This window comes from Heterocephalus glaber, unplaced genomic scaffold (genome assembly GCF_053883595.1).
Source record: "Heterocephalus glaber isolate CG9 unplaced genomic scaffold, H.glaber_assembly_v1.0 deba00000809, whole genome shotgun sequence".
NCBI classification, from domain to species: Eukaryota; Metazoa; Chordata; class Mammalia; order Rodentia; family Bathyergidae; genus Heterocephalus; species Heterocephalus glaber.
The window spans coordinates 11,771,397-11,798,516 of NW_028258163.1; the positions used below are offsets into that span (position 1 = coordinate 11,771,397).

The 27,120-nt window shown below is 38.0% G+C and overlaps 1 protein-coding gene across 9 annotated transcripts in view; it reads right to left on the minus strand.

The window, feature by feature from the left end:
- Slc12a6 (solute carrier family 12 member 6) overlaps window positions 1–27,120 on the minus strand; it is a 108,377-nt gene that overhangs the window by 18,080 nt on the left and 63,177 nt on the right. For 6 of the 9 annotated variants that reach the window (XM_087207546.1, XM_087207545.1, XM_087207550.1 and 3 more), the window contains 12 exons: window positions 19,137–19,231; window positions 15,245–15,376; window positions 14,065–14,211; window positions 11,912–11,966; window positions 11,004–11,134; window positions 10,100–10,341; window positions 7,803–8,017; window positions 6,360–6,518; window positions 6,083–6,181; window positions 5,763–5,820; window positions 1,796–1,970; window positions 1,407–1,525 (listed from right to left, as the gene is read on the minus strand). In XM_087207546.1, coding sequence (XP_087063672.1) covers window positions 1,407–1,525; window positions 1,796–1,970; window positions 5,763–5,820; window positions 6,083–6,181; window positions 6,360–6,518; window positions 7,803–8,017; window positions 10,100–10,341; window positions 11,004–11,134; window positions 11,912–11,966; window positions 14,065–14,211; window positions 15,245–15,376; window positions 19,137–19,231 — 1,627 coding nt within the window. Of the gene's footprint in view, window positions 1–1,406; window positions 1,526–1,795; window positions 1,971–5,762; window positions 5,821–6,082; window positions 6,182–6,359; window positions 6,519–7,802; window positions 8,018–10,099; window positions 10,342–11,003; window positions 11,135–11,911; window positions 11,967–14,064; window positions 14,212–15,244; window positions 15,377–16,512; window positions 19,115–19,136; window positions 19,232–22,868; window positions 22,914–27,120 lie in introns of those variants that run through there. The other 3 variants (XM_087207544.1, XM_087207547.1, XM_004861493.4) reach the window with 2 other exon arrangements.

Genomic DNA, 27,120 nt, shown 5'->3' on the forward strand with positions numbered 1-27,120 from the left:
CATGCCTGTAATCCCAGCATTCTTGGAAGGAGGACTGCAAATTGAAGCCCAGCCTACACAATTTAGCGAGACTTGTCTCAAAAAAAAAAAAAACAAGCTGCAGGCGTGGTGTTACACACTTGTAATCCCAGCACTTGGGAGGTTGAGGCAGGAGGGCTGCCATGAGTTTGAGGCCAGCCCGGGTACATAGTGAGTTCAAGTCCAGCCTAAACTGTATAGTGAGACTCTGCCTCAAAAAAACAAAAACCAAACTAAACAAAAATAAAAAGGGGAAAGGGACTGAGTATAGAGCTTAGAATGAAGGCCCTGGGTTCAAACCCCAGTACTGGGGGGAAAATAAATCTCTACACTTCTTTTCTTCCTTTTCATCTCTGCTACTGTCACCTTCATTGGGGCTCTCATTTTTTCTTTCCAATTAGCATTCCCAGCTTAATTTTATCCTTAGAATCCATCTTTTATACCAACTTGATCATTCGAAAACATGATCATGATAATTTTGTATTCAAAGGATTATTCACTGTTTCCAAAATCAGGTTCTTTGTGACCTGGCTCTACTTCTCTGGCCTGCTAACTAACCCAGCATGCACTGGCTCCACCACAGCCAAGCCAAACCTTCCATTCTCTGGATGTGCTGTACTGTTTCATTTCTCAACTCCTTTACACACACACCCTGCCTAGAATATTCTTCACCCCTCATTTGCTTAGCAAACAACTAGTCATGCCTCAAGACACAAGCGTCACCTACTACACTATTTCTAGAGTCCTAGGCTACTTAGATGCTCACTTTAAGTTCTATGGCACCAAGATTTCATCTCTATGATCAGTTTTTTGGGGCTGGGGATTTAGCTCAGTGGCCTTGCAAGTACAATGTCCTTAGTTCGATCCCCGGTATCAAAAAATATATATTTTATATATATATATTTTTCATCAGTTTTTTTTGTTTTCTTTTGTTTTTTTTTTTGTACCAGGGATCGAACTCGGGACCTTGTGCTTGCTAGGCAGGCGGTGGAACCACTGAACTAAATCCCCGGCCCTATTTCATCAGTTTTTTAAGGCTGTACCTTCTCCATCTTTGTATTCCTAGTATATTATATAGTTTCAGGTATATAATAAGTCATCAGTAAGTCACAGGTGAATAAATAAAAGCTAACAACCAGTTGATAATGAATCAGAAAAGGTGAGGGCTGAGGTGCAGTTCAGCAGTAAAGAGCTTGTCCAGCACATGCAAGGCCCATGGGTAAGTCAGCCCTACATGAAAGTTCTCTGGAATGTTCAGTACCATTTAAGTGAGGTTAAACCTGCATTTGACTCACTCTGTCGTTTTCACTACTGTTATATGACTGATGGAAATCATGAGCGATGTATCATTTAAATAAGAATAACTGAAGATAATAACTGGCTCTTACATGGATAGAATTGGGGCCACAAGATCCAAGGATGCAATTAGGATTCCCAGCTCTGCAATGGCAGCAGTGAGAAGTAAAGCCCAGGTAGGTTCCCCATTGGCTTTGCTGTGACCGAAAACCTGTAGATAGGAGGGAAAATACCAGGCATAGACCTGAGTAAATGTGCTCTTAATTCTTTTAACCTGAAGTTTCACACATCTGAAAGATAATAATGCTACAACAGTGTTATCTTTTAAACACCTTTACCACAATTATATATAAACTCATGTTGGTGAAATTAGAAAGTTCATTATTAAAAACCTACCTGTCTGCATATTTGTGATTTATGACCACACTATTTCTCCTAAAACCTGAGAAATTAGAGGAGGTCATAAGAAAGGGTCACTCACCCTCAGGAATGGTATGATGTTATCCTTGGCTATAGCCTGTAACAGCCTCGGTGCACCTGTGAGGCTCTGAAGTCCAGCCCCACATGTTGAAAAGAAGGAGCCAATGACAATCACCCATGGGGACGGCCAAGATAAGGTGCCCACCACCAAGTTACCTTTCACAGCATCCCCAAACCTAGGAAAGAAATCAGCAGCAAGGAAATGTAATCTGTAAATACCTTTATGCTGAAATAACAGAAAGACATTTCACCCACTTTTGTCTATTTATAATTTTCAGAGAATTAAACTTGAGGTACACATGAATACTAAGACAGGCAAAGGTAGATAGCTCTGATTAAAAGGCAACAACAGCAGTCTGGGTATGTAGCTCAGTGGTAGAGCACCTGCCCAGCACTGTGGGAGGCTGAGGCACTAAGATCACAAATTCAAGCCCAGCCTGGGTAACTTTATGACTTAGTAAGACCCCATCTCAAAAAAAAAAAAAAAAGTAAAAAAGGGTTAGGACTATAGCTCAGTGCAAATGCCATGGGTTAATCTCTACCACCACCGAAACACAAAAACAAAGCATTGATGACCCCTATTAAAAAAAAAAAAACCCTTAGAACCATAAAATAAGCTAAGCTTTAGTTATAGCTCCCCCCGTCAGATTAAAATAATCTGGTTTTAGGGAAAAATTGGAAAAGCACAGAAAAATAGAAAAAGGGAACCCCCAAATCTTAACATTGTGCATACTTTTTAAAAAAATTCTTTTATTGGTACACTGTAGGTATACAACACAATTACATTTCTCATTGGGAACTGTACCTTTACATAATGAATCTTGGTTCTTATTTTTTCCCCATTTCCAGCCCTCCCCTCACCTCCTCCACCCTTCCCTATTTACAAAGACTTTATTTCCATTTCTTCCATTTCTCATCATTTTTCCTTTCCCTTCTTTCCTTTCCCCTGCCCCTCCCACTACCCGTACCCCTTTGGACCTTTTCTTCCTATTTTGTGCATACTTTATATATGTTTAGTCTATTTACTGTTTTTAAAAACATGGATGAGTTGACTGCACTTATAATTCTGTATTCTTTTTAAGCATATGCATTTTTCTGTTATGAAAAAATATGCATAAAAATTTAGTGCTTTGAATAATACTGTATCATAATTTACATTACTCATTCTTCACTGTAATTAATGTCTGTGAGTGTATGTGTGTTACTAGGGATTGAACCCAGGGCAATGAGTTACATTCCCAGCCAGCCCTGTTTAAAATTTTGAGATAGTATTTTGCTAAGTCACGAAGATGCTAAGGCTGGGCTTGAACTTTCTATCCTCCTTCCTAGGCTGCCCAGGAGCTGGGATTATAGCTGTGTGCCATCATGCCTGACCTGTATTTAACATCTTTATGTATACAGACACATCAGATTTTTTTTCCCTTACTGCAGATTCCTAAGAGGGAATAAGCATTTTTTAAAAAGATCAATATAGTAAAACATTTTCAAATCACTACCAAACAGAAAGGTTTATACTATATTCTGCTCTCATTGGAAGTATGTGAGCATTCAAGTCTTATGGCACATACATACTCCACACAAACTGTGAATATTAAAAATTTAAGTCATTGCTAATCTAAGGGGTGAATTAAATTAGCTCTGTGAATCGTTTCATTGTTTAAATACTTTTTAAAGTATGCAAAAAGTAATGTGCAAAAAACACATGTACATATCAATAAATTTCCACAAAGCAAATACCTATGTAACTACCATGCAGATCAACTAACAGAACACTACCAGCATCCAAAATTCTCATATCTATTCCTAGTCATTAGCCCTTTTTTCCTCTCCACTATCCACTATATTGCTTAATAATAAGTTGTTTTAACTGTTTTAAAACTTCATATAAATGAAACACAATATATACATTTTATGTTTGGTTTCTCTTATCATTATAAAATTCTTTACCACTATGGTTCATTTATGTTTATTGCTGTATAGTTTTTCATTGGATGAATACATAATTTACTCATTCTACTATTAACGGATTTTTAGATTATTTCCAGATCTTGGCTATTTAGAAGTACTACTATGGTGAGAATTCTTGTACATGATCTTAATGCATACATACAAATATTTCTGTTGGATATACCTAGAAATAGAATTGGTGGGTTATAGGTATGTACATATTCAACCTTAAGAGATAATGACCAATAGTGTTTCAAAGTGGTATTCAAATTTACACTCTCAGTAATTTTTATATTAAGATATAATTTAACAAATCTCCATAAATCTTCCATTACAATATACCACATATATAGATAGTGCTCCTTATACATACATATGTACACTATGCAATTTTATTTTTCTCAATAGTCTTTATATAGCATCTATTAGGTTTCCTGTTCTCAAACAGCTCAATCTAGTAGGGAAAATGATATGAAAAAGGACAACTGTAATACAGCATGGTCAGCACAGCACACAGTCCAGTGCTTTATAGTGGGTATACAAGGGAGAAGTGGTTATCTCTCTCTAGGTGAGTACAGGAAAACTTTATAGAAAAGAAGACACTTAGCCTAGTCTTAGAAGATGAATATGAGCCAGCTAGGTGGAAGTCACCCACTCTAAGCCCAGGAAACAGGATACACAAATGTGCAGATTGACAGTAATCTGAAACAAGACATATTTAACTCTAAGTTATGGCTCGAGCATAGGGAGTTTATGAAGGAATGGTGGGAGGTAAGAGTAAAATGAGAGAGAGAGAGAGACAGATCAAAGTGATGAGTTTTAAGGGCAATTTAGCAAGCTCTGAAGCAGAGAAATTTGTGTAAACAAATTTTGTGTTTTAGAAAAGTCATTCTGGGGCCAGGAATGCAGCTCAGTGGTGCTGTATCTGCCTGGCAAGCACAAGGTTCTGAGTTTAATTCCTGGTACTGGGGAAAAAAAGTCAAGTCATTGTGGTAGCAGTGTGGAAGGATTAAAAGATAGTAGAACTGAAAGGAACATTACTGAGGTAATGTGTGCAATGAATCTTGAAAGCCAGGTCAAAGTCATGGGGATGCAGGAAAGGGTAAATAATGAAATGTATTAAGGTTGGAAGGTGGAATTTACAAGGCTTAGAAACCACTTGGATGGAGGAATTAATGGAAAAGTCCATGATGACACCTTTTAGAAAGAGGGCTGAATGGTGAGGCTGTATTAACCAAGATGGTTAAAATGTGAGAAGTAATAGGTTTCAAGAAAAGACTGTCTAGAAATATCTTTGAAAAATATATAGGAGAAAGGCTGGGGATTTAGCTCAGTGGTTCTGCCACCTGCCTTGCAAACGCAAGGCCCAAAGTTTGATCCCTGGTACCAAAAAAAAAAAAAAAAAGGACTTTCAAAATACATAGGAGAAAAGAAAAACTACACACTTAGCAGCCTTCACGAAGGAAATAAAAAACATTTCAGGCTTTGATTCGAAATGCCAAAGAGAATTAGATAGATATTTATCGCTCATAAAGGAAATGCTAGAAACACTTGAAAGTTTTGTTTTTGGTGTTTTTAATTGCCTTCCTTCACTTTTAGTCTAGCTCTCTAACAGTTCTGGTGTACACGGAAGTACAAAGTATTAAGACAAATTTGCTGCTTTTTAAAAGAGCTACATTCATTATGGCTCACATGTTTATAGCAACATACTGGTCCTTATTATTCACTATCCTTAAAAGGAAACTATATACAAATATATTTATCCCTTCTTTCTTTTCCTTTTCTTTCTCTATCCTCTTCTTTTCTTTCTTTTGTGTTGGGTATCAATCCTATGGCCTTGCACATGCTAGGCAACTACCCTGTCACTGAGCCATACCCCTATCCCAGTACATATATTTTCTAGTTGGTAGTCAATCATTGATACCTTAGATTGGGTTTTTGAGATTATAATTGTCTTGGAGCTATGTTGGATGACCATATGTCATGAAAATGACACAAAGAATTTGAATTTAACTACTCACTTGTCTCTGAGAACAACCCCTTCAATACATGCACCAAAAAGGACAACATTGCTTAAATCTACCATACTGAGGTCAAGGAAACTGCTGTTTACCCTCTAACATCAGACAGAAAGTAGAGAATCAGAATAATTTTATCACTAAAGTAAGTTGCTAAATTCACTAATCAAAATAAAAATTTTGCTTGAATTTTGTATATGAAATGGGCAGAGTATCTGGCAAGAAGATGGTAGAGAGAAAAACCTTTACTAAAACACTGGTCACCCTAGTTCTACTGGATGTTCCTAAAACTACGACTCAGACTGGATCCATGAAAAGGATACAGACAAAGGATGTGGTCAGGATGGCAAGGATCGTTCCAATGGGAATAGACTTCTGAGCATCTTTCAGATCTCCAGATCTATTTGATCCAGCCATGATACCTTCAGAGAGGGGGAAAAACAAAGTTAACTTCTTGAGTTCCCAGACACTTTGATGTTCACACTGATACTGAAGAGTAAAGGCAAATCTAGGAATCCTGAGAGTATAATTCTGCCTCCTGAAAAAAATAACTCCCTGGGTCTGGAATCTTCTAAAATAGACATTAGCACTGTCACTTACCTGTGACAGAGGGAAAGAATATCCCCACCAGAAGAGTGAAGGAGGTGGTAATGTCAACAAGAACATATTCGTGATTTAAGTTTCCCAAAATATCAGATGATTTGGCTGAGGGCTTTTCAATGATCTCTCCCTTAGGGAGATAATTACTCCAAAGGTTCTCTGCAGAGGGATAAAGAACATAATAATCAAAAGAAGTATAGTAAAAATATAACTAGCTGGCCAGGTGTAGTGATATACACCTGTAATTGCAGCACTGGGGAGGCAGAGGCAAGAGAATTGCTGTGAGTTTGAGGCCAGGCTGGGCTGTACAGTGAGTTCAAGGCAGCCTAAACTATATAGCAAGACCCTGTCTCGAAAAAAAACATACTAATAAATTTCATAAACAACATTTAAAATCAGACTCCTTTACATAGTTTTTATTTTTCTTTTTGTTTGTGTGTGTGTGTGTATGTATGTATGTATGTATGTATGTATGTATATATGTAGGTATTGTGGGGTTTGGGATCATACCCAGAGCCTTGCATATGCTGCACAAGCACTCTACCACTCTCCCACAATCCTAGACTCCTTAACAGTTTTTAAAGGGTTGTTTGCTTCTTCAACACCATCACATATTATACACAGATGTATTGTGCAATGAAACACACATAAAAATGTCTTTCCTCATTTCAAAGATTATTTGACAAGATGTTTTAGTATGAGAAACACAATTAAATTTTCTAATACAAATTAGTAAAAGTTAAGCGCAATGTCTCTTAAAGCCTATTATTTTTTACTAGTCATCTATACAATTTTTAATACCTTAGAGTGAACTTGCTTAATGTGCAAAGAAATTCGTGGACCAAACGTTTAAGATAGATGTCACTTAAGGAAAGAATTTCAATTTAGTTGAATTAGGAAAACGTGTGAATGTGTTGTCTTTTCAGGTATAACACTGTCAGTTTTTCAAGAACACACAAATTTGGATATGGTAGTACATTCCTGTAGTCCCAGATACTCAGAAGGATGAGGCAGGAAGATCATTTGAGGCCAGCCTGGGCAACAAAGGAAGACCCTATCTCAAAATAGAAAGGTAAGGAAAGAGAAGAGGATCAGACTACAGAAACTATTTTATCTTATTCTAGCTCTGCTCTATTCTCTTGTTTCGTTTTTGGTTTTTTGAGACAGAGTTTCACTGTGTAGTTCAGGCTGGCCTTGAACTCGCAGTAATCCTCCTGCTTCAACCTTGAAAGTGCTGGGATTACAGGTGTGCACCACCACACCTGGCTAGCTCTGCTCTACTCTCAAAGGAGGTAAAATTTTAACAGATGATACTCTACAAGGCACCCTGAATAATTCTGCTGCGTACTAAGCTTAAGGAAGGCAGTGCAAAGAGTCTTAAGATGGGGACAACTATCTCCTTACAGAGGAATAAAGAACATGTCTACTAACTCCTTAACTTACCTGTAATGATACCGCTAGCCAAGCCAGGAATGCCCTGGATTGAAGTGACATTATTGTGAACAAAGTACTCATCACAGGTGGCATTGAAAAACTGACTGGAGTTACAGAAGAAGCCCCATAACTTTGATGGTACTGTCACGTTGTTAATTTCCTTGGTCTTAGAGCAAATATCTATGTGTCTTGATGAAAGAGTGCGGTTACCCAGCATGCAGACCCTAATTAAAAACAAACAGGGAGAAAGTTCAAGCAAGAAAAAGAAAATATATTTTAAAGAAAGGAAACAGGTTAGTAAAGGAGCAAAACAATCTCATCTCTAAGAGCTTCTACTGTCATAGGTAGAAAAGGAACTAATATTTATTGACTAGCACTGTGAATGGTGACTTAACATTCTGCCAATGTATCCTTACAGCAATCTCACAATGAATTAGTATTTCTTATTTTATGGATGGAGGAACTACATTTTAGGGAAATATAATATTCTGCCCAAGATCATCCTGGTGGTACATGGCACTGATATAATTCAAACACAAGAACTGTCAGAAGACACTATGCTGACTCATCTTTCAAAAAATGTTAGGCTACTGATTAACTGTCAGGTCAAAATAATCCTGGAGTCCTTTGATTCTTAATTTTTCTAAAAAGTTCTTATTTTTTGGCCTAGAAAAGCTTGAAATTCATAACACCCTCCTTGGAAATATTATGCTAAGCCTTCTGACTACTGTGGTGAGGAAGACAGGTTGGCTAGAATTTTTTTAAAAAAACATATCCCACTAAGACTAAACTATTTTTGAATTTAAGCCTAGACCTAGTGGGAATGAAGGTATTAAAGGGTGATATAATTATTCTTTTATTTTACTGGGTTTTTTTCTGATTTCATTTTTGTTCTCCCCAAAGACCTAAATACCAACAAAAGAATAATACACCCATAGCTAAAACACTTCTTAGGTAGAACAAAGCAACTTTTTAAATCTTCAGAGTGATTACACACATACAAAATGAATCATGTATCTATTACTCAGAGTCAATGACTTTCAACAATTCCCAGTTATGTTTCGTGTATTTTTCTAAGCTTTTGTTTTGTTTTGTTGGAATACTTTAAAGAAAATACAATGAATTATGGCTTTTTCCCCAATTGAAAAAGAGGCGAAGCCCCAAAGAAGAACCCAAGGCATGGAATTTTCCAAAATGAAATATAGCCAAAATGTTGCCTTTAGATCTTTCATAACTCTGAAAAGGATCTTCAGCTATTTTACAGATAAGCAAATTAAATATTTATGATAGAATCTATTACTGATACCATATAGCATAACATTAAAAATACTGGACAGGGCCAGGGATTTAGCTCAGTGGCACTGCACCTGCCTCACAAGCACAAGGTCCTGAGTTCAATCCCCAGTAACAACAACAACAACAAAATACTGAACAGGAGTCAGAAAAACAGGTTCACGCTCTTACTCTGCCATTAGTTAACTTTAGGTTAAGTCATTAAAAGTCACTAAGGCTGTTTCTTTCATGAGGCAAAAAAAATCTTTTTCTGTAATCTTGTTAAATCAACACAGGACTGATAGGTTTGAGCTCCAGATGATCCAGATGACTTTCAAAGACAATTTGTGTAACAAGATTACAAACAGCAGTTGGTGTCAGCTAGTCCTTATGCCACTAGTTGAAAAAAAAAAGGTGAGCCTGTGATTAACGAATTTGCATAAACGCATTACTTCAAAAAATACACTTTAAGGTACCTGTACTACCTGACGGGATATAATATCATACCAATAATATGACATTAATTTCCCTTTACTTTATTTTATTTTATTTTTTTGGTACCAGGGATAGAACTTGGGACCTTGCACTTGCGAGGCAGGTGCCGGAACCACTGAGCTAAATCTTCGGCCCAATTTCCCTTTATTTTATAACTAGAAATTCTTAGCACTTAAAAGTTCGAAGACAGAATAACAAGTTTAACTAAGTAAGACTTTAGGATTCATTAATAAAATGAATTCTACGTTTAAATACGTTATAAAGCTTTCTGATAATGACACTGTTTGCAAAGTACTTCACTAAGAGTTCAAATATCGTTATTGGGGGAAAAACCTAATATCTGTATCTGAATGATGGTTATACCTGCTAGTTCTATGCCTGGGACATAGAGAAGAGGATCAACAGGACAGTTTTCTAGGCTTCCTACCAGCTGACTGGGCCATAAGAAATCTCAGACTCGTTAAATTCTGATTGAAATTACCATAGTATAGATAGTGTCAGTGACTATCTAATAACTAGGCCAAGAGACATTCACGTACGGGAAGTCGGGGGGGGCAAAAGAAGACTTGATAGCTCCAGCATAGATTGCCAAGATAGATACAATGACACAGGCCAGGAAAAGTGAGGCAAACTTGTTCACATAGCGCACGCCGATGAATACCACCAAGACCATGAGGACCAAGAAGGCTGTGCCATAGACACGCATGTTATTAAGCATGGCTGCTGATTCCTTGAGGGCATCATCGCTGCGAAAGATGGCAGCCCGGGGCACAATGTATACCTGTTAGGCCAAAAAAAAGAAAGAAAATGAGGTCATTTCAAAATAATCGAGTAAGGGCTGTAACAATTTGTATCTGCTTTCATGAAAGAAAGCAAAGCTAAAACAGAAAATGACTGAAGAATTAGCCTAATTCCTATTTAGATCTAGAGTACCTATAGAAATAGGATACTATGGATTTTTTTTCCTATTTGCTACTCTGAATAACTACATTTCCAAATGAGAAAAAAGGAATAAATTAATACTTTATTCAAAGGGATATATAAGATAATAATGATTAGCTTAGCCCTTCTTCTCCTAAAACCACTTTTAATAGTAAGGAATACATCCCATTGAATAGAGAAATGAAAATCCATTTTATTTCATTGTGATAAAGACATCAAAAAAGGTAAGGTTTATTAACCCTTCTCCCCCAGGCTCAAGTCTTGCCTCCCAAGACCATAACTTAGTTGAAGCAGTGAAGTGGTAGCAATCAGGTGAAGGGGAAGGGACAGGGAAAAGATATCTCAACCTTTCTGTTTCACACTTAAATCAAGAGCCCAGGAACAGGTTAGCAATCACCACACTGATTCCTACAGGTGACCTCTCAGAAGCTTTGATATCAAAGAATAAACTTAAATCCAACTCTCTTCTACATTGTGGAGTAAAATTAAATCATTACTCACCAGAAAAATTTCAATGGCACCAAGGATATACATGGCTGCTGCAAATGTGGTACCAAGATAAAAGCAGAGGCCAACAGCCCCACCAAACTCTGGACCCAGCGCCCGGGAAATCATAAAGTATGAGCCTCCAGCTACAAGACAAAATAGAAGGTGAGCAGGATAGAGTATTAGTAACAGGAATGTAAGCAAGTCATAAATATGAATAATAAACATACGCATAAAGGCTAAACGTGTCAGGCTTTTAAAAATCTCGAATGTGTTAATAAGTAAATGAACATATGCATAAAGGCTAAATGCGTCAGGCTTTTAAAAATTCTGAATGTGTTAATGATTACTAGTGGGAAGTAAAAGATGAAACTTTTATTGTAGGACAACCAATGCTCTATAAAAAGCAGTGCATTTTATCAGGAACAGGAATATTTAATATGGGCATGAGATAGCCTAATAAAATATATCCCAACTAAAAGAAGCTAAAATGTGACTGAAAATAAAGCTCTGCAGTCTAGGAAATAATAGATTTTTAAAGAAGATATTCTAAAGGCAAATAATATTCTAAAGGCCTATAGATTGTTACTCTGTTATAGTACAAAGCAATACAGTAAGCCGGGTGTGGTGATGCACACGTATAATCCAGGACTTGGGAGGCTCAGGTGGGAGGATCACTGCTAGCTGAGGCCAGCCTGAACTACATAGTGAGACTTTGTCTCAAAACAAAACAAAGCAAAGCAAAGCAAAACAAAAGAAAACAAAATGAAATAAAACTAAGCAAAGTAAAGCAAAGCAAAACAAAACAAAAAAATCAACACCAGCAGAGCAGATATTAATCTGTTCTTTGGAAGTCTACCTCTGGCTTTATAAACATACAATAATCACTAACAATCCCTGAAACCCAAGTTTGGACTACTCACCTGGCACCACTCCATTAGTGGCAATGGCACTCATGGAGATAGCAGTCAACATTGTCTGCCACAAAAGAGAAAGGACACTACTGTTATCAGGTAAAGTTGACATTTCTATACTACTTGCCAATCTGTAGACCTCAGAGCACTTTTTAAGGATTTAACTCTACCTACTTTTATGGGAGTTGCTGTTGTACCCAGTGGTATGGAAATGAGCTAATGTGTCCAACTCTGCATTAGTCACACTACTATTATCTGTAGGATATAGACATTCCTTGTTTATCAACCAAATTCCTTTCCACCAACCAGGTCATTAAATGAATTTATTGCTAAATGAGGAATTGTATATAGTATGTACATTACAATATTCAGAACAATAAAATGGTCAAAGGAAACTCCAACTTGATGACTTTGCTTTTATTTGCATAATTTACATCAGTACTGTAATGTATAAGAACATAAAACTATAGTACTGTACAGTACAATCAGCAAAAAATTACAGCACTATTTAAAAAAGACATTAAAAAAATAATAATAAAAAAATAAAAATAAAAAAAACATTGAGGCCAGGGATTTAGCTCAGTGGTTTCGCCGCGTGCTGCGCAAGCACAAGGACCCGAGTTCAATCCCTGTTACCAAAAAAAAAAGACATTGAGGGTCTATAAACAAGATGAACAGAACTGTACAAAAAAAAAGACAGGTCATAAGTCTGAGCACCAGGTTAAGTCTGAACAGCACGCCTCGGTTGTAAACCCAAACAGTTGTTAAACAGGTAGGTCCTCACACAGGAGTGTCTGTACTATGAAAATGGCCTTGGTATCATATAACCAGTAGATTAGGTGCTAAGAGCCTAATCTCACCCAAGAACATTTGTTCTCACCCTGAATCTCCTAAACAGGAAATAAAGCCTGACACACTCAAAAGGAGTAAGGAGGGAGAGAACTTGGAAAATAGATTAGAACCTGATTAACGACTAGCTAAGGTACCAAGAACAACGTTCAGCAAGAAAGGTAAGGACTGGGAACTTCAGTACAGAAGAACTGTAATTTACCGAGTAGCACAGTACAGAATGGACTGCCAATAAGGAGTAGCTGGAGGCAGAGGGACTACAGGCTCCTGTCTATAACAGTTTAATGGGAGGTAAGAATTACAATGGTGGTAGTGAGACTAAAAAGGAAGGGTTGAATGTGAGATTTCAGACCGAGAATGGATTGGTCTTGGTTGCTGATTAGATGTAAGATGTGACCAAAGAGAAATATGGCCATGGGCCGGGGATTTGGCTCAGTGGTTCTGCCACTTGCCTTGCAAGCGCAAGGACCTGAGTTCAATCCTCGATACTAAAAACAAACAAACAACAACAATAAAAAAAACTCCACGGAGAAATATGGCCTTGAAGCTTCAAGACTGAGAAACTGGCAACAAAACAAAACAGGAGTACTGTTAACTTACAATATGGACTATGTCTACTTAACCTGCTTTGTGTAATATTCAGCTAAGCATAACTCACAGGGAGAGTAAAATGGTGACAGAAATAAAAGCATAATAAGAATGACAGATGTGCCTGGGACACATAAAAATGAGGATTTTAAACTAAAGGAAGATAAGAATGCTCCCAGTGTAGGGAAGATAAGACCTGGAAAGAAAAACTGAATTTCTTTTTTTTTTTTGGTACCGGGGATCGAACTTGGGTCCTTGAGCTTGTGCAGCATGCAGCCGAAACCACTGAGCTAAATCTCTAGCCCTAGAAAAACTGAATTTCTAAGGAAGAAGGACTTCAAAACCAAACCAAATCAAACTCAAATATGCCTCATTCCTCAAATAAATATCAGTTTCTATTTCTCAATACACACTGGAATAACAAACCACATTTTCTAATACATTTTCCGTAACAATATTGGTGCTATCAAGCTCCAAGGTTTTAGATTCTTTATCTTCTACTTCCAACTGAAGTCTTGGTTTGTAATTTCTGGCACATTGTACAATCTTAGATAGCAAGCAGTGGATAACAGGCACTAAATAAATGAAAATCCTTCAGTTTTCTATAACAGAATAATCTCTCCTGTTGAGATTATAAGTATTTTATTCCCAAAGACATCAAACACATATACCCTTGAGAACACAAAATGTTCCAGATGATCTCCAGGAGCCAATACAAAACTTACACAGCAGCAGCAGATAAGGACAATTGCAAAGGCCTGAAGAACTCCGGCTGTGCCTACCACCCATGTAAGGCGCAGAAAGAGGATCACTCCAAAAATATTTTGTAGACATGGGAGGTAGACACCCATGAAGGTACCCATTTGGGGGGTCTAGAAAGAAAGATGTAGACAGAAGAAAAAAATTAGTCATCCATAAGAGACGCTTTTCATTTTTAAATACCATTTTCATTTTTAAATTTTTAGATCTTTTCTATAAAAACCTGCTCCCTAACTACCATATTAATATTAAAGCAAGTTTAAGTGATATCTTCAAAAGACACATATAAATCTCTATTTTATAAAAGACTATTCCTAGCCAGGCATGGTGGTGCACACCTGTAATCTCAGCACTTGGGAGGCTGAGGACAGGTGGATCACTGTGAGTTTGAGGCCATCCTGGGCTACACAGGGAGGTCAAGGGCAGCCTGGACTACATAGCAAGACCCTGTCTCAAAAAAATAAAAACAAAACAAAAACAACAACAGCAACAAAAAAGAATAATGACTTGATGGAAATCCTTCAGAATTAATTGGTAAATGGAATAGATGGTGAAATGAACCCCAAGGGTCATTTTACAGCTTTTTAAAGAGCTGAACAACTAGAAGGATAAATCATATATGTTACCTCATTTTCATTCTAGGAAAAACTAATATTTACTTTTTTTAAAAAATCCAACTTCACAACAGATAGACGGCATGAGCAGATGGGTGTGGGATGCTCTTGACCTGCTATTACCTCTCGGTGGAATGCTATTCTCCCACATGGCTCACTCTCTCACACCAATTAGGTCTCTGCTCAAGAATCACCTTGTCAGAAAAAAAAAAAGAAAAGAAAAGAAAAGAAAAAAAGAATCACCTTGTCAGGAAGGCTTTCTCTATCCAACCTGTCTGAAGTAGCAAACCTCTCCACCTGGCTCCCTTGCCAGTCTCAGTCTCTTTAATCCTCCTCAAATATTTGTTAAAGTACTTCTCAAGACTTAATGTTGTACATTTTTACAGAGTTAAAACAGTCTAAAGACTGTCTCCTCACATGACAGCCAGGACACTGTTTGTACTGTGACACCAGTGCCAACAGGTGCCTGGCACTTGTCAAGCATTTAAAAGTTACGAGTCACTGAATGATTCTTGTTATTCTGAGGCCTCACCTTGGTGGGCTTCTTTTTCCCTTCAGTGATATTTTCTGCCTCTTCATGTTCCTTTGCTCCTTGTGTCAGATTAGTGTAATTGGCCATGCGATTGAGGAGAGAAGACACCTTTGGTCTGGTGTCCATTTCTTCCTATAAAGCCAGAAATACGGAAGAAATGAATTACAAAGCACAATGAAAATAAGCCTCAAAATAAACTTTCTTGATATGAAAGTAAATAAAAAGGAGACGACTAGAGAAGTGGAAAGGAATGAGCTAAGAGGAGAAAAGGGAAAAGAAGGTTACTGGGGTAAAAAAGATCAAAGTGTATTATATGCATGTACAATACGCCAAAATAAAACCCATTATCCTCAATAAATACTATGTAAAAAAACAACACCAAATTGTTCTACCTGAAAACTGTAAAGTAAATAAGAAAATTTTCACAAGTAAGTATTTTAAGAAAATTTACTAATCAGACTATTTTTTCATCACTCTTAAAGGATCATATAGGTTGGACATGGGGTGCACACCTGTAATCCCAGCACCCGGGAGGCTGAGGTAGCCAGCATAGACTACATAGTGAATTCAAGGCCAGCCTGAACTACATAGTGAGACCTTGTCTCAAAAAAAAAAGAAAAATGTTAACACTTTATAAGGGTGTTATGAATCCTTATAAAATTTTTAATTGACAAATTGAAATTTGCATATTTTAGCCAGGTGTGGTGGTACAGTTATAATCTCAGCACTCTGGGAGGCTGAGGCAGGAGGATCAGGAGCTTTAGTCCAGCCTGGACAACTTGTTGACTTAGGTAGACTCTGTCTCAAAATAAGTAATAATTTTTGTTTGTTTGTTTTGTTTTGTTTGGTACTGGAGATTGAACTCGGGACCTTGCGCTTTTGAGGCAAGCAGCAGAAACACTGAGCTACATCCCCAGCCCAACTTTTTGAAAAAGCATTGGGGATGTAGCTCAGTGTGAAGGCTCTCAGTTCAATCACCAGTTCCACCAAGTAAGTAAATAAATAAATTGCATGCATTTACAGTGCACAACATGATGTTTTGACATATGCACACATTATGTAATGATTAAATCATGCTGGTTAATATATCCGTCACCACACTTATTTTTTTATAGCGAAACCATTGAGAATCTGCTGTTTTAGCAATTTTCAAGTATATATTAACTACAGTTATCATGAATAACAGATCTGAAATCCTTATTGTTTTAGTTACTTTTCTCTCATTGCTGAGACCCAAAGTTAAAAGAGGAAAGGTTTATTTAGCTCACACTTTGTAGAGGTTTCAGTCCATAATTGCTGGCTCCAAGGCAGGGTGGTGTGGCAGGCAGGCATCGCAAAGGAGAAATAGTTCATAGTGGGTAGAAGGTAACAAAGCAACAAGGAACAAGACAAACCTCTTTCTGTGCCTTATATTTCATCCAGGCTACCGGAATTAGGTTGGCTACCAAACCAATCAGCGGACTGATTTAGTAATCACAAGCCCTTAATCCTAGCACCTTTATTCCTAAGCATTGCACTATGAATCAATTGCACACTCTAGATACAGCCACCTCTGAAAAAGCCCCACCTATGACTGCATGTGGCTTTGGGGGGACATCTAGACATAAGCCATGATACTTATTCTTCCTGACTAATGGAAATTTTGTGCCCTCTGATTAACATCACTCCATCAGTCCCATCTATGCCCCCTGATAACTAGAATTCTATTCTATGCTTCTAGGAATTCAACTTTCAGATCATACATGTAGTGAGATCAGTGGTATTTGTCTTATTTCACTTAACATAATTTCTCCAAATTCATCTGTTGTCACCAGTGACAGGATTACCCTCTTATTAAGACTGAACATTATCTCACTGTGCACATGTACTGTGTCTCCTTATTTAAGGTTGAACACTGTCCTACTGTGTATGTGTATCATGTTTCCTTGTCTGTTCATCTACTGTTGGACACTTAGGTGGCATACCTTGGCTACTGTGAACAATACTGCAACAAACATGGAAATGTAGACATCATTTTGACATTGTGACTTCATTTTCTTTGGCTATGTGGTGGAATTGCTGGATCGTGTGACAGTTCTATTTTGACTTTTACGAGGAAACTTCATGCTGTTTTTCACTTATACTAATCCATCCATCCTTATCTCTCCCCCGACCCCACCAGGGACCCAACCCGGGGCCTCACACTTCCTAGGCAAATTTTCTACCACTGAGTTATACCCCCAAGCCCCTGCTTATAACATTCTTAATGAAAACTTTCATTATTCTTTGTAGTAACTATATAACTTTATCTACAGTGAAAAAATCACTGGATCCAGTAATTTAAAAGTTCATATTAGTAATGTAAACCTTGACCATAATATCACACCTCTCTTCTGGCTACTAACATTTATGGCAATTATTAGTTTTATTTATTTATTTATTTTTAAGGTGCGGGGGATCAAACCTGGGGCCTTCCATATGCTATGCAAATACTTTACCACTGAGCTACATTTCCAGCTGTGTAATAATTATAGCACCAAGCAAGGGCAGAGAAAAAACATTTGTGATTGAAATAAATATTCAACTCAGACCTTAGTCTCAAGGCTGAGAGAAAAGAATTTTTTTTAACAAAGCACATTGCAAGATATGCATGGGCATTGTTGTCTAAAGACAGACAAAGGTAGTGTTGAAATAAACCAGTTTCCTTTCAACAGTCTGGCCACAGACCCATCAGAGTCTACATTGTCTCAGTCAGTTAACACATACAGGTCCTCCTTCATTATGCTAAATGAAATAAGCACAGAGAGATAAATACTACATAATTTGACTTATATGCAGACTCTAAAAGTTAACTCAGCCTGGGTATGGTGGTACAGGCTTGTAATCCCAGGTCTTAGGAGGTTTCGGGATCGCCATGTGTTTGAAGCCAGCCAGGGCTACATAGTGAGTTCAAGGCCAGTCTGAACTACATAGCAAGATCCTCTCAAAAAACCAAAAAGTTAACTCAGAAGTAGAGAGTAGAATAGTGGCTACCAGAAGCTGAGGGAAAGAGAGAAGAATAGGGAGATGTCAGCCCAAGGGTACAAAGTTTCAGTTGGACAAGAAGAATAAGATTTTCAGATCTATTGCACAATATAGTGATACCTTTAATATATTGTGTATTTCAAAACTGCTAAGAAACTAAAATTCCAATGTTTGTATCACTAAAAAGTATAAGGGGTGATGGATATGTTAAGTGGCTTAATTTAATCATCCCATAATATCTATATAAATGAAAATATCACATTTTACCTATAAATACAATTATTTGTTACAAAAGAAGACATTTTTGGAATAGGGGAGGCTTGAAGAGGGATAGTAAATGATTAAGATATGTTATATATATGTGCCAATCCCCCCAAAGAATGTAAATTTCATGTACTGCAAACACAGACCAACAAAAAAGGACATAAATCTTAATCTGGCAGCCTGCTTCTTAAGAGTGGTTATTGTTTAGATAGTCCTAAGTTAAATGACAGTCCTAGCAAACACAGAACTGTTCTATTTGTTTTGTTTTTGGTACCGGGGACCAAACTCTGGACCTTGAACTTGTGAGGCAGGCAGCGGCACCACTGAGCTAAATCCCCGGCAACATAGGATTGTTTTACACTCAAATTATTCTGCATCTAATCAGGTTGCAAGATTCTCCATATCCCTGAGAAATCAGCACTCTTCTTTCTTCCTTCATAACATTTAATAGGTACTTGCTATAATTAGATCATATAGACAAAATTAACTAAAATGACAAGTTACAACATAAGTATATTTTAACATTAGTTATTATCCAGTTTGTACTACTTTAAAATCAAATAGAAAACTAGCTGTCATGAAATCTCTATTCCTATAATCTCTGTAGTTTTCTCTCAAACATTACCTCAAAGAGTGCCAAATTTTTATCAAAATATTCATCTCCTTCTTCATAATTGGAATTACTGAGATAAGCATTTCGAGCTTTCTTATGCCCATCATCTGGAAAAAACAGTAAACCAAGTTAGTTTCTTACTGGCGTTGAAGAAATAGCACCAAACAACTGCAAGTTGCCTCTTTGTTAATCCAAATTCAATCTAAGACTCAATCAATCAACACTGTTTGCAGAATGTGGCTCCCTTTTCAGCAGAAGAAAAACAAATCTCTAAGAAATAAACACAGGTCATTCTTATTTTAATTCAAATACCTTTGGAGGCACTATTCTTTTAGCCTATCAAGGCCCTATACTTAAAAGTTACCCAAATCCAGGATAGAAAAAAACACCCAGAGCATTTATGAAGTACCTATTGAGGATATAATATTATGCTATATCTAAGGTAGTTTACACATCGTGGCCGTTATCACTGGAGAAAAACTCTCTGCCTCCAGGGCTGTCTGACCTTTTATCAATTATATTAGGTCACTTAACCAAGTATTATTTTTGAACAAATATGCTATTGTTGTAAAAAGAGGTACCTGAAGGGGGAAGGAGAGGCAATGGAGGAATAGGAGAAGTAAAAAAAATTAAGATTATGTACCAACCTCCTATGATGCATGTAATCATTATATACTACAGACATGTACTAATAAAAAAAATGTTTAAAAACAGGCACCTGATAGGAATTTAGTGAACAAAGTATGAAGAAAAAAAAAAGAAAAAATTGAGTCCCTAGGACCGCAAAGTTTGTGTTGAGTATTTCCTTAACTTTGGTTTTGTAGTGTGTAAAAGTTAGACAATTGCCAGCCATGGGCCACAGGCCTGTAATCCCAGCACTTGGAAGCCTGAGGCAGGGGGGTCCTCACAAGTTTGAGGCCAGCCTGGGGTACACAGTGAATTCAAGGCCAGTTTGAACTACAAAGTGAGACTCTGCCTAAAAAAATAAAATAAAATAAAAAGTTAAACAATTACATTCTCGCAGTAAAAAAGAGAAAAAGTGTAAAATTATATAAATCCTACTAAAACAAGATTTTCAGTGGGTGTGATAGCTCACCCTTGCAATCCCAGCTGAGGCAGGAGGATCATGAGTTTGAAGCCAGTGTGGGCAACTGAGTGAGACCCTGTCTCAAAATATATATAAATAGCTATGTATGTTGTTGAGGTAGAGCACCCTAGGTTCAATTCCCAATACCACCAGAACAAAAACGAAAACTACTACGATTTTTCAATATTGAAAAAGTATGTATCAATATAAAATGTTAACAATATTAAAAATCCTATTATCCTTAAATATATAAAATGAGCTTGGAAAAAGCCAACAAGTTATTAGAATGACTGGGTTGTGTCAAAGGACACAAAACCAACCTGAAGTGGTTCTCAGTGGCCAAAAGTGAGATACTATAAATACTAAAAATGTGATAGGATTGAATTGCAGATATACGAAATACCCTGCTGGGTGTGGGACGGCACGTGCCTGTTATCCCAGCCACTCAGCAGGCTGAGGCAGAGAAATCAGAAGCTCGAGGCCAGCCTTGGCAACTCTGCAAGACTCTTTCTCAAAAAATATATAAATAGACAGACAGACAGACAGACAGACAAGACAGGAAGGAAGGACTGGGGATGTAGCTCAGTGATAGAGCAACCCTGGGTTTGACCCTCAGTACTACGCTAAAAAGTCATTTTGTAGCCCTTCCTGAACGTGCAGCGAATATTTTGAAGCACTTCTTGGGATGAACAGTAATGCAAACTATGGAAGGAACCTCAGCTACCACATGGGGAAAAAAAACCACAGCCCAGTCAGTCCACATAATCACTACAAACGGTAGAGAAGAGCACCATGAGCCATCTGTCCTCCAAAGACACACCCCAGGAACCCATCTCCTCCAGGTGGGCCCTACTTCCTAATAATAGCACATTCAGCTCTAGCACCCCCACCATCCGGTCACCTCTCCAGGAGTCTCTCAATCCAGTCAAATTGACAAGATTAACTGGCACAATTTCATACCTTGTCAACCTGACACCTAATTATATCTCCTTAAACCATACTTAATCCATAAAGATATTAAGTCCATAATTAGACCCACCATCATGTAACTATCCAGTGTACAAACAAAAATGGACTAATTGCCTCTCCAAAGTTCTCCCATGTTCCCTCCCCCCTCCCCCCTCCCCCCTCCTGTACCGGGGATCAACCTCAGGACCTTGAGCTTGCCAGGCAGGCGCAGCACCACTGAGCTATATCCCCAGCCCTTGCTTTTCCAAAGTCTTGACAGTTCCAGCCTTCCTCAAAAGTCCAAATCAAAGTCTCCTCTGAGACTCAAGGAAAATTCTTTTAGTGTGACCCGCTGTAAAATTTAAAAAGCAAGTTACTTAATCCAAAGATACAATGGCACATTTAAAAAAATACAATGGCACAGGGTAAACAGAACTCTGGTCCTTGCACTTGTGAGGCAGGCCTCGGAACCACTGAGCTAAATCCCTGGCCCAGGTTTTATTTTTTTATTTTTGGTACCAGGGATCAAACTCAGGACCTTGCACTTGCAAGGCAGGTGCTGGAACCACTGAGCTAAATCCCTGGCCCAATATTACTATTTCAAAAGGAGGAATTGGGGATAGAAAAAAAAATAGGACCCAAAGCAAGACTGAAATCTAGCAGGGTTTTCTGCTCTACTTTTTGCTCCCAATTCTCATTATACATCTAGCAAAAAAGCAGCCGGCAGGGGCCAGGGATTTAGCTCAGTGGCACCACGGCTGCCTTGCAAGTGCAAGGTTCTGAGTTTGATCCCCGGTACCAAAAAAAAAAAAAGCAGCCAGCAGTAGTCATACCACAAACAGAACCACATGTTCAGGTATAGTCACAATAATGACCTCACTTGTCTGGTACCAATTTTCTGCATTGGTCAACTTTCCCACTGCTGGGACAAAATACTCAACAACTTAAAGGAGAGGTTTCATCTGGCTCATGGTTTCAGGGGATTCAATCTTTGGTCAAATGGCTCCAAAGGCAGAAATATCATGGTAGAAGTGCATGGTGGAACAAAGTGCTCACATCTTGGAGGCCTGAAAGCAGAACACACAGGAGGAGCACTAGCAAAAAGATGCACATTCTTACCAGGCATGGTGGCACATACTTGTAATTCCAGCACTAGGGAGGGTGAGGCAGGAGGACTGCCATGAGTTCAAGGCTAACCTGAACTACATACTGAGACCCTGTCTCAAAACAAACACAAAAAAAACACAGAGAGAGGGAGAGGCACACTCCATAGGCATGTTCCCCATGACCCATCTTCAGTGGGCCCCATTCCTAATAGCATATTCAGCTATGAACATCAGTAGATTAATCCCCATGATCTAATCACCTCTCTAGTAATCTCTTAATCCAGTCAAACTAAGAATTAAGATTAACTGGTACATACTCTTACAGGGAAATAAATAGGACACACGTGTAAATACTGAATAGTTTTTCTGGTGTGAAAAACTAAAAGTGTAAATAAGGATCAAAATGTATACTTGATAATGTGAAACAGAAGAAAAGGTCTAAAGGAGTAGGGGAAATGGGAGGGGTAGAGGAAAGCAAAGAAGGGAAAAGAAAAAATATGAGAAAAGAAAAAAATGGAAACAAAGTCTTTGTAAATAGGGAAGGATGGAGGGAGTGAAGGGAGGGCAGGGGAATGGGAAAAAAATAAGAACCAAGATACTCACGTAAAGGTACAAGATCCCAATGATGAATGTAACTGTACTGTATACCTAAAATGTACCAATAAACTTAATGAAAAAAAAACCCCAAAACATTAACTGGTACACTGCCTGCCTTGAAAGTGCAAGGTCCCAAGTTCGATCCCCGTACCAAAAAAAAAAAAAAAAAAAATTAACTGGTACAGCAGTTTTTGTTTTTTGGTTTTTTTTTTCAAATCTTAAAACCTGGACTGGGTTCTACCACCTTTTCTCTCTAGTTCTTTTTTTTTGGTACCAGGGATCGAACTTGGGACCTCGCACTTGCACGGTAGGTGCTGCAACCGCTGAACTAAATCCCCGGCCCTCTCTAGTTCATTTTTACTCTGCCTTTGTCTCTGCTGTTGTTTTGATCTTTCTATGGAATTTTTGTTTTCCCTTATTCCATTTTTTCTCTAGTTTCCACACTATTTGTATCCTTTACTAATTACCCTTAATTTTACATATTTTCCTTAAAACATGGTAAATAAGACTAATAGCTTAACATCCTCCTAAGCAGCATAAAGAATTATGAACACTACTTCTGACTTTTTTTCCTGACCTACCTAATACTGGTATCCAATATTTCAAGTAGTTTTTATTGACAACACAAAATAGACACTAAAATTTCACAGAATGTATTAGTTAGCTTTTCACTGCTGGGACACAATACCAAATACCCACGAATTAGAGGAGGAGAAGTTTAATTTAGCTGATAGTTTCAGAGGGTTCAGTCCATGGTTGGCAGTCTCCAAGGCAGGAGCGGCAGAAGGGCATGATGGAACAAAGCTGCTCAGTTCATAGTGGCTAAGAAGCAAAGCAAGGGAAGAGCACCAGGAAGAGTCAGAGACCAGATACAGTACCTAAGGTTGTACCTTCATGACCCACCCTAATACATTCAGAGGTATGCTTTACTAATCTGTACCTGCTGGCTGCTCTAGAGTCAGCTGAAAATCCAAATTAACTGTCACGTGGAGGCAAAATTTCATTAATACCCTGTTGCATTTTAGACTAGTTTTTTACTTTTGAATCTTTTCTTTTTCCTGAGATAGTCCTTCAAATTCCTTTAGAAGGTTTTTCAAAGTTAGTACTATGAAATTGTGAACTAAATAACTACTTGCTATTGGGGAAGATCCCTGGCCTCTACTCATTAGATGTGTGTGACATGTCTAGTGACAATCAAAAGGTCTCCAGTGAGGTGTGGTGGCACACATCTGTAAGCCCAGCTAACTGAGAGGCTGGAGACAAGAAGACTGCAAGCATCCCAACTACTTGGGAGATTCAAGCAGGAAGACCTCTAGCTCAAGGCCAGGTGTGAACAACTTAGTGAGACCCTGTCTCAAATAAAAATAATGTAAAAAGGACTGGGACTGTAGTTCTGTGGTACAGTGCCCCTGGATCCAATCTCTAGTACAAAAGACAGAGAAGAAAGGAAGAAAAAAAGGATCTCCAGCCTCCAAATATTTCTAGAGTACCCCTTGGAGCATATAATTGCCACTAGTTGAAAACTACTATTTTAGAGCAAGCCTCATAGTAAAAAATGTCCTCAGTTTTTATTTACCTACAAGTGTTATTTTGCTCTTATGCCTTGGATGTGAGGGCAATCTGGCTGCAACATCTGTCAGCCCGATGACCACCAGGGCTGCTTCAGCTTATTTTGGTCTTATTCCTGAGTATTCTGTTAAGCACAATTTTATGTTAATAAAGTCTGCATTCTTGTATTTTCTAGCTTTTGTTTTGTTGTTGAGAGTTCTTCTGTCATCTGTAGTTGCTTTAATGAGCTGTTCCTTCTGTTTCCAAGATATTTTAGATACTTTGTAGTTTAACTGAGATATATCTAGGTGGAATATTCTTTTGGTTCACATTCTTCACTGTTTCTATATTTAACTTTTTTTTTTTTTTTTTTTTGGTAACCGGGATCGAAATCTATTTAACCTCTTCTTTATAAATGTATTTTTATTTTCTAGAAGTTCTATTTGTTTTTCTTCTCTCTGAGCAGTCTCTCATTGCTGAATAGTTTGTTCTCCTTCATAGTTGCATTCCTTATTGATTTAAACATTTAACAGAATTTTTATCCCACATTCAGGAACTCTCAAAGGTTTTAAAAGAGGAGTCCCAGCTTCAATGTAGAACCGTTCTTTCCCATTGCTCAATAACCTTGCAACAGTGTTGCTATAAAATCTGGAATGAGCACAAACCTGCCCTGTTTTGTTTTTTGTTTTTTTCCTGGTACTGGGGATTGAACTCCGGACCTTGCATTTGTAAAGCAAGTGGAGTGCCACTGAGCTAAATCCCTGGCCCATCCTGCCCCGTTTTTCTGTCTGTTGTCCAAGCCACCTCGTAGCAACTCTGGAACCTCTATGTTTGGACCTCTCCAGTCTCAAGTTTCCAGTGAAATCATCTTCACTTTTAGACGCTCTGGTTCTGGCAGTTTCTAGCCCAGCTTCCACACTTGCTTAAGGTTTTAGGGGATGGAATATCCTTGGAGATTCTGTCTGCATCTTTTTTGATAGAGAAGTGCTATTCAATAAGACAGGCCCTTCCTTTGCCTCCATTTTTTTCCCCACAGAATGTTTTGTTTCGGAAATGTTAAGTCTGTGCTGCTGGGTTCCTGCCCAATGTATCAAAATGGTTTGTGATTGTTTGAACTGTGTGACCTTTCAGGAATGTTAAACTCCGCCCCCTCTCAGGAATGTTCTGTAATCCCCGCCCCCCTTCAGTGAGCATGCTCACTCTGCATGTGTTTCGGGAATCTTCTGTAACTCCACTTCCCCCTCTTCATTGAGCACGCTCGCATACCCTGTATATCCCTATATAAGGAGCCTCTCATTTCTGGTAGTGCACTCAGACTCCTCTGAGCCCACCTGGGCTTTCTGGCATAATAAAAGTTTTTTCCTCCACCTCTTTTACTGACCATCCAATTCTCAAGTCTTCAAATTACAAGAGCTGTGTTTCAGAGCTGCCACAGAGTTGTAAAGCTCGGGTGTGCCTCAGAGCTGTGGCACTTGGGCACAACACTGAGTTGTAACACTCAGCTGTGCCTCTGAGCTATGACACTGAACTGTTACACTTGGCTATAGCACTGAGCTGCTCTGCCGCAACATTATGACATCAATGATGTCGCCAATACTGTCTTGCCCAAGGTCTACTTGTGGTGGTGATGTAGAATAGGAGGGTCCCATAGAGTTCCTGGTCACTCATGCCTGTGGAGAGTCATTAAAGGTCAAGGCTTTCCACATAAGAAACAAAAAAGCTCTTTTCAGGTGTGGCTATATTGAAAAGCATGAAATTAGAAGTGGTTCTATTCAAAGGCACGGATCAATTCTTGGCTTGAGTATCTTGGTTGGGAAAGATGCTGCTTCAGAATATAGCCTTTGGTAGTCTGGGTCACTACTTTGACCTCCGGAAATACCACATGAAAAAGAACTTCTAGGGTTTCTGAATAACAAGTAATATTTATTCTCCATGAAGAATCAAATCTACATTGTAGAGATCTTTTAGTATTATACAGAATCCTAAGAAGAGTCCTTTGGAGGATACCTACTGAGACTGGCTTTAGTAATGCTTTGAATTAAAGAGCCCCATCAGGTCACTATTATTTTTCTTTTTTCTCATTTTACTACACAAATAATGCTGATATTATGGGGAAACTTTTAGTGTTTTGTTGCATAATTCAAATGAAAACTGGCAGAACAATTGGTTCTATTCAAGATTTAATATTTCTATTTTTATGGTATATTTATATTTTCTTTCTTCTTTTGGGGGGAGGAATGCTGGGGACTGAACCCTGGGCCTTGCACAAAGTAATCACACACTCTTAACTGAGCTATACTCCTGCCATTTTTCTGTACAACAGAAAAGACAGTATACCAAATGTCTGTTTATAAAAACTTTATTGATGCATTGACATTATTTCTATAAAGCTGCTGGCTTTTGTCAATTATCTTAAGCTATATCTGAGGCCCAAGATAAATCTCAAATTATTCCTTTGGCCTCAAAGTAAGACTGAACTATATTTTATTCATATTGCCACTGTTAAGTTTTGGTAAGGTTATGAATATCTCAAACTGATTCAGATAATGTTTAATTGGTTTTCTATGCCTTGAGAAAGCCTGGAGAACATTGGAATTCTTTTCCTTGAATGTTTGGTAAAACTTCTTATAGAAATGTCAAGACTCACTGCCTGTTTGTTTGCTTGCTTTCTAAATTGGGGGGGGGGGCAGGTAATGGGAATTGAACTCAG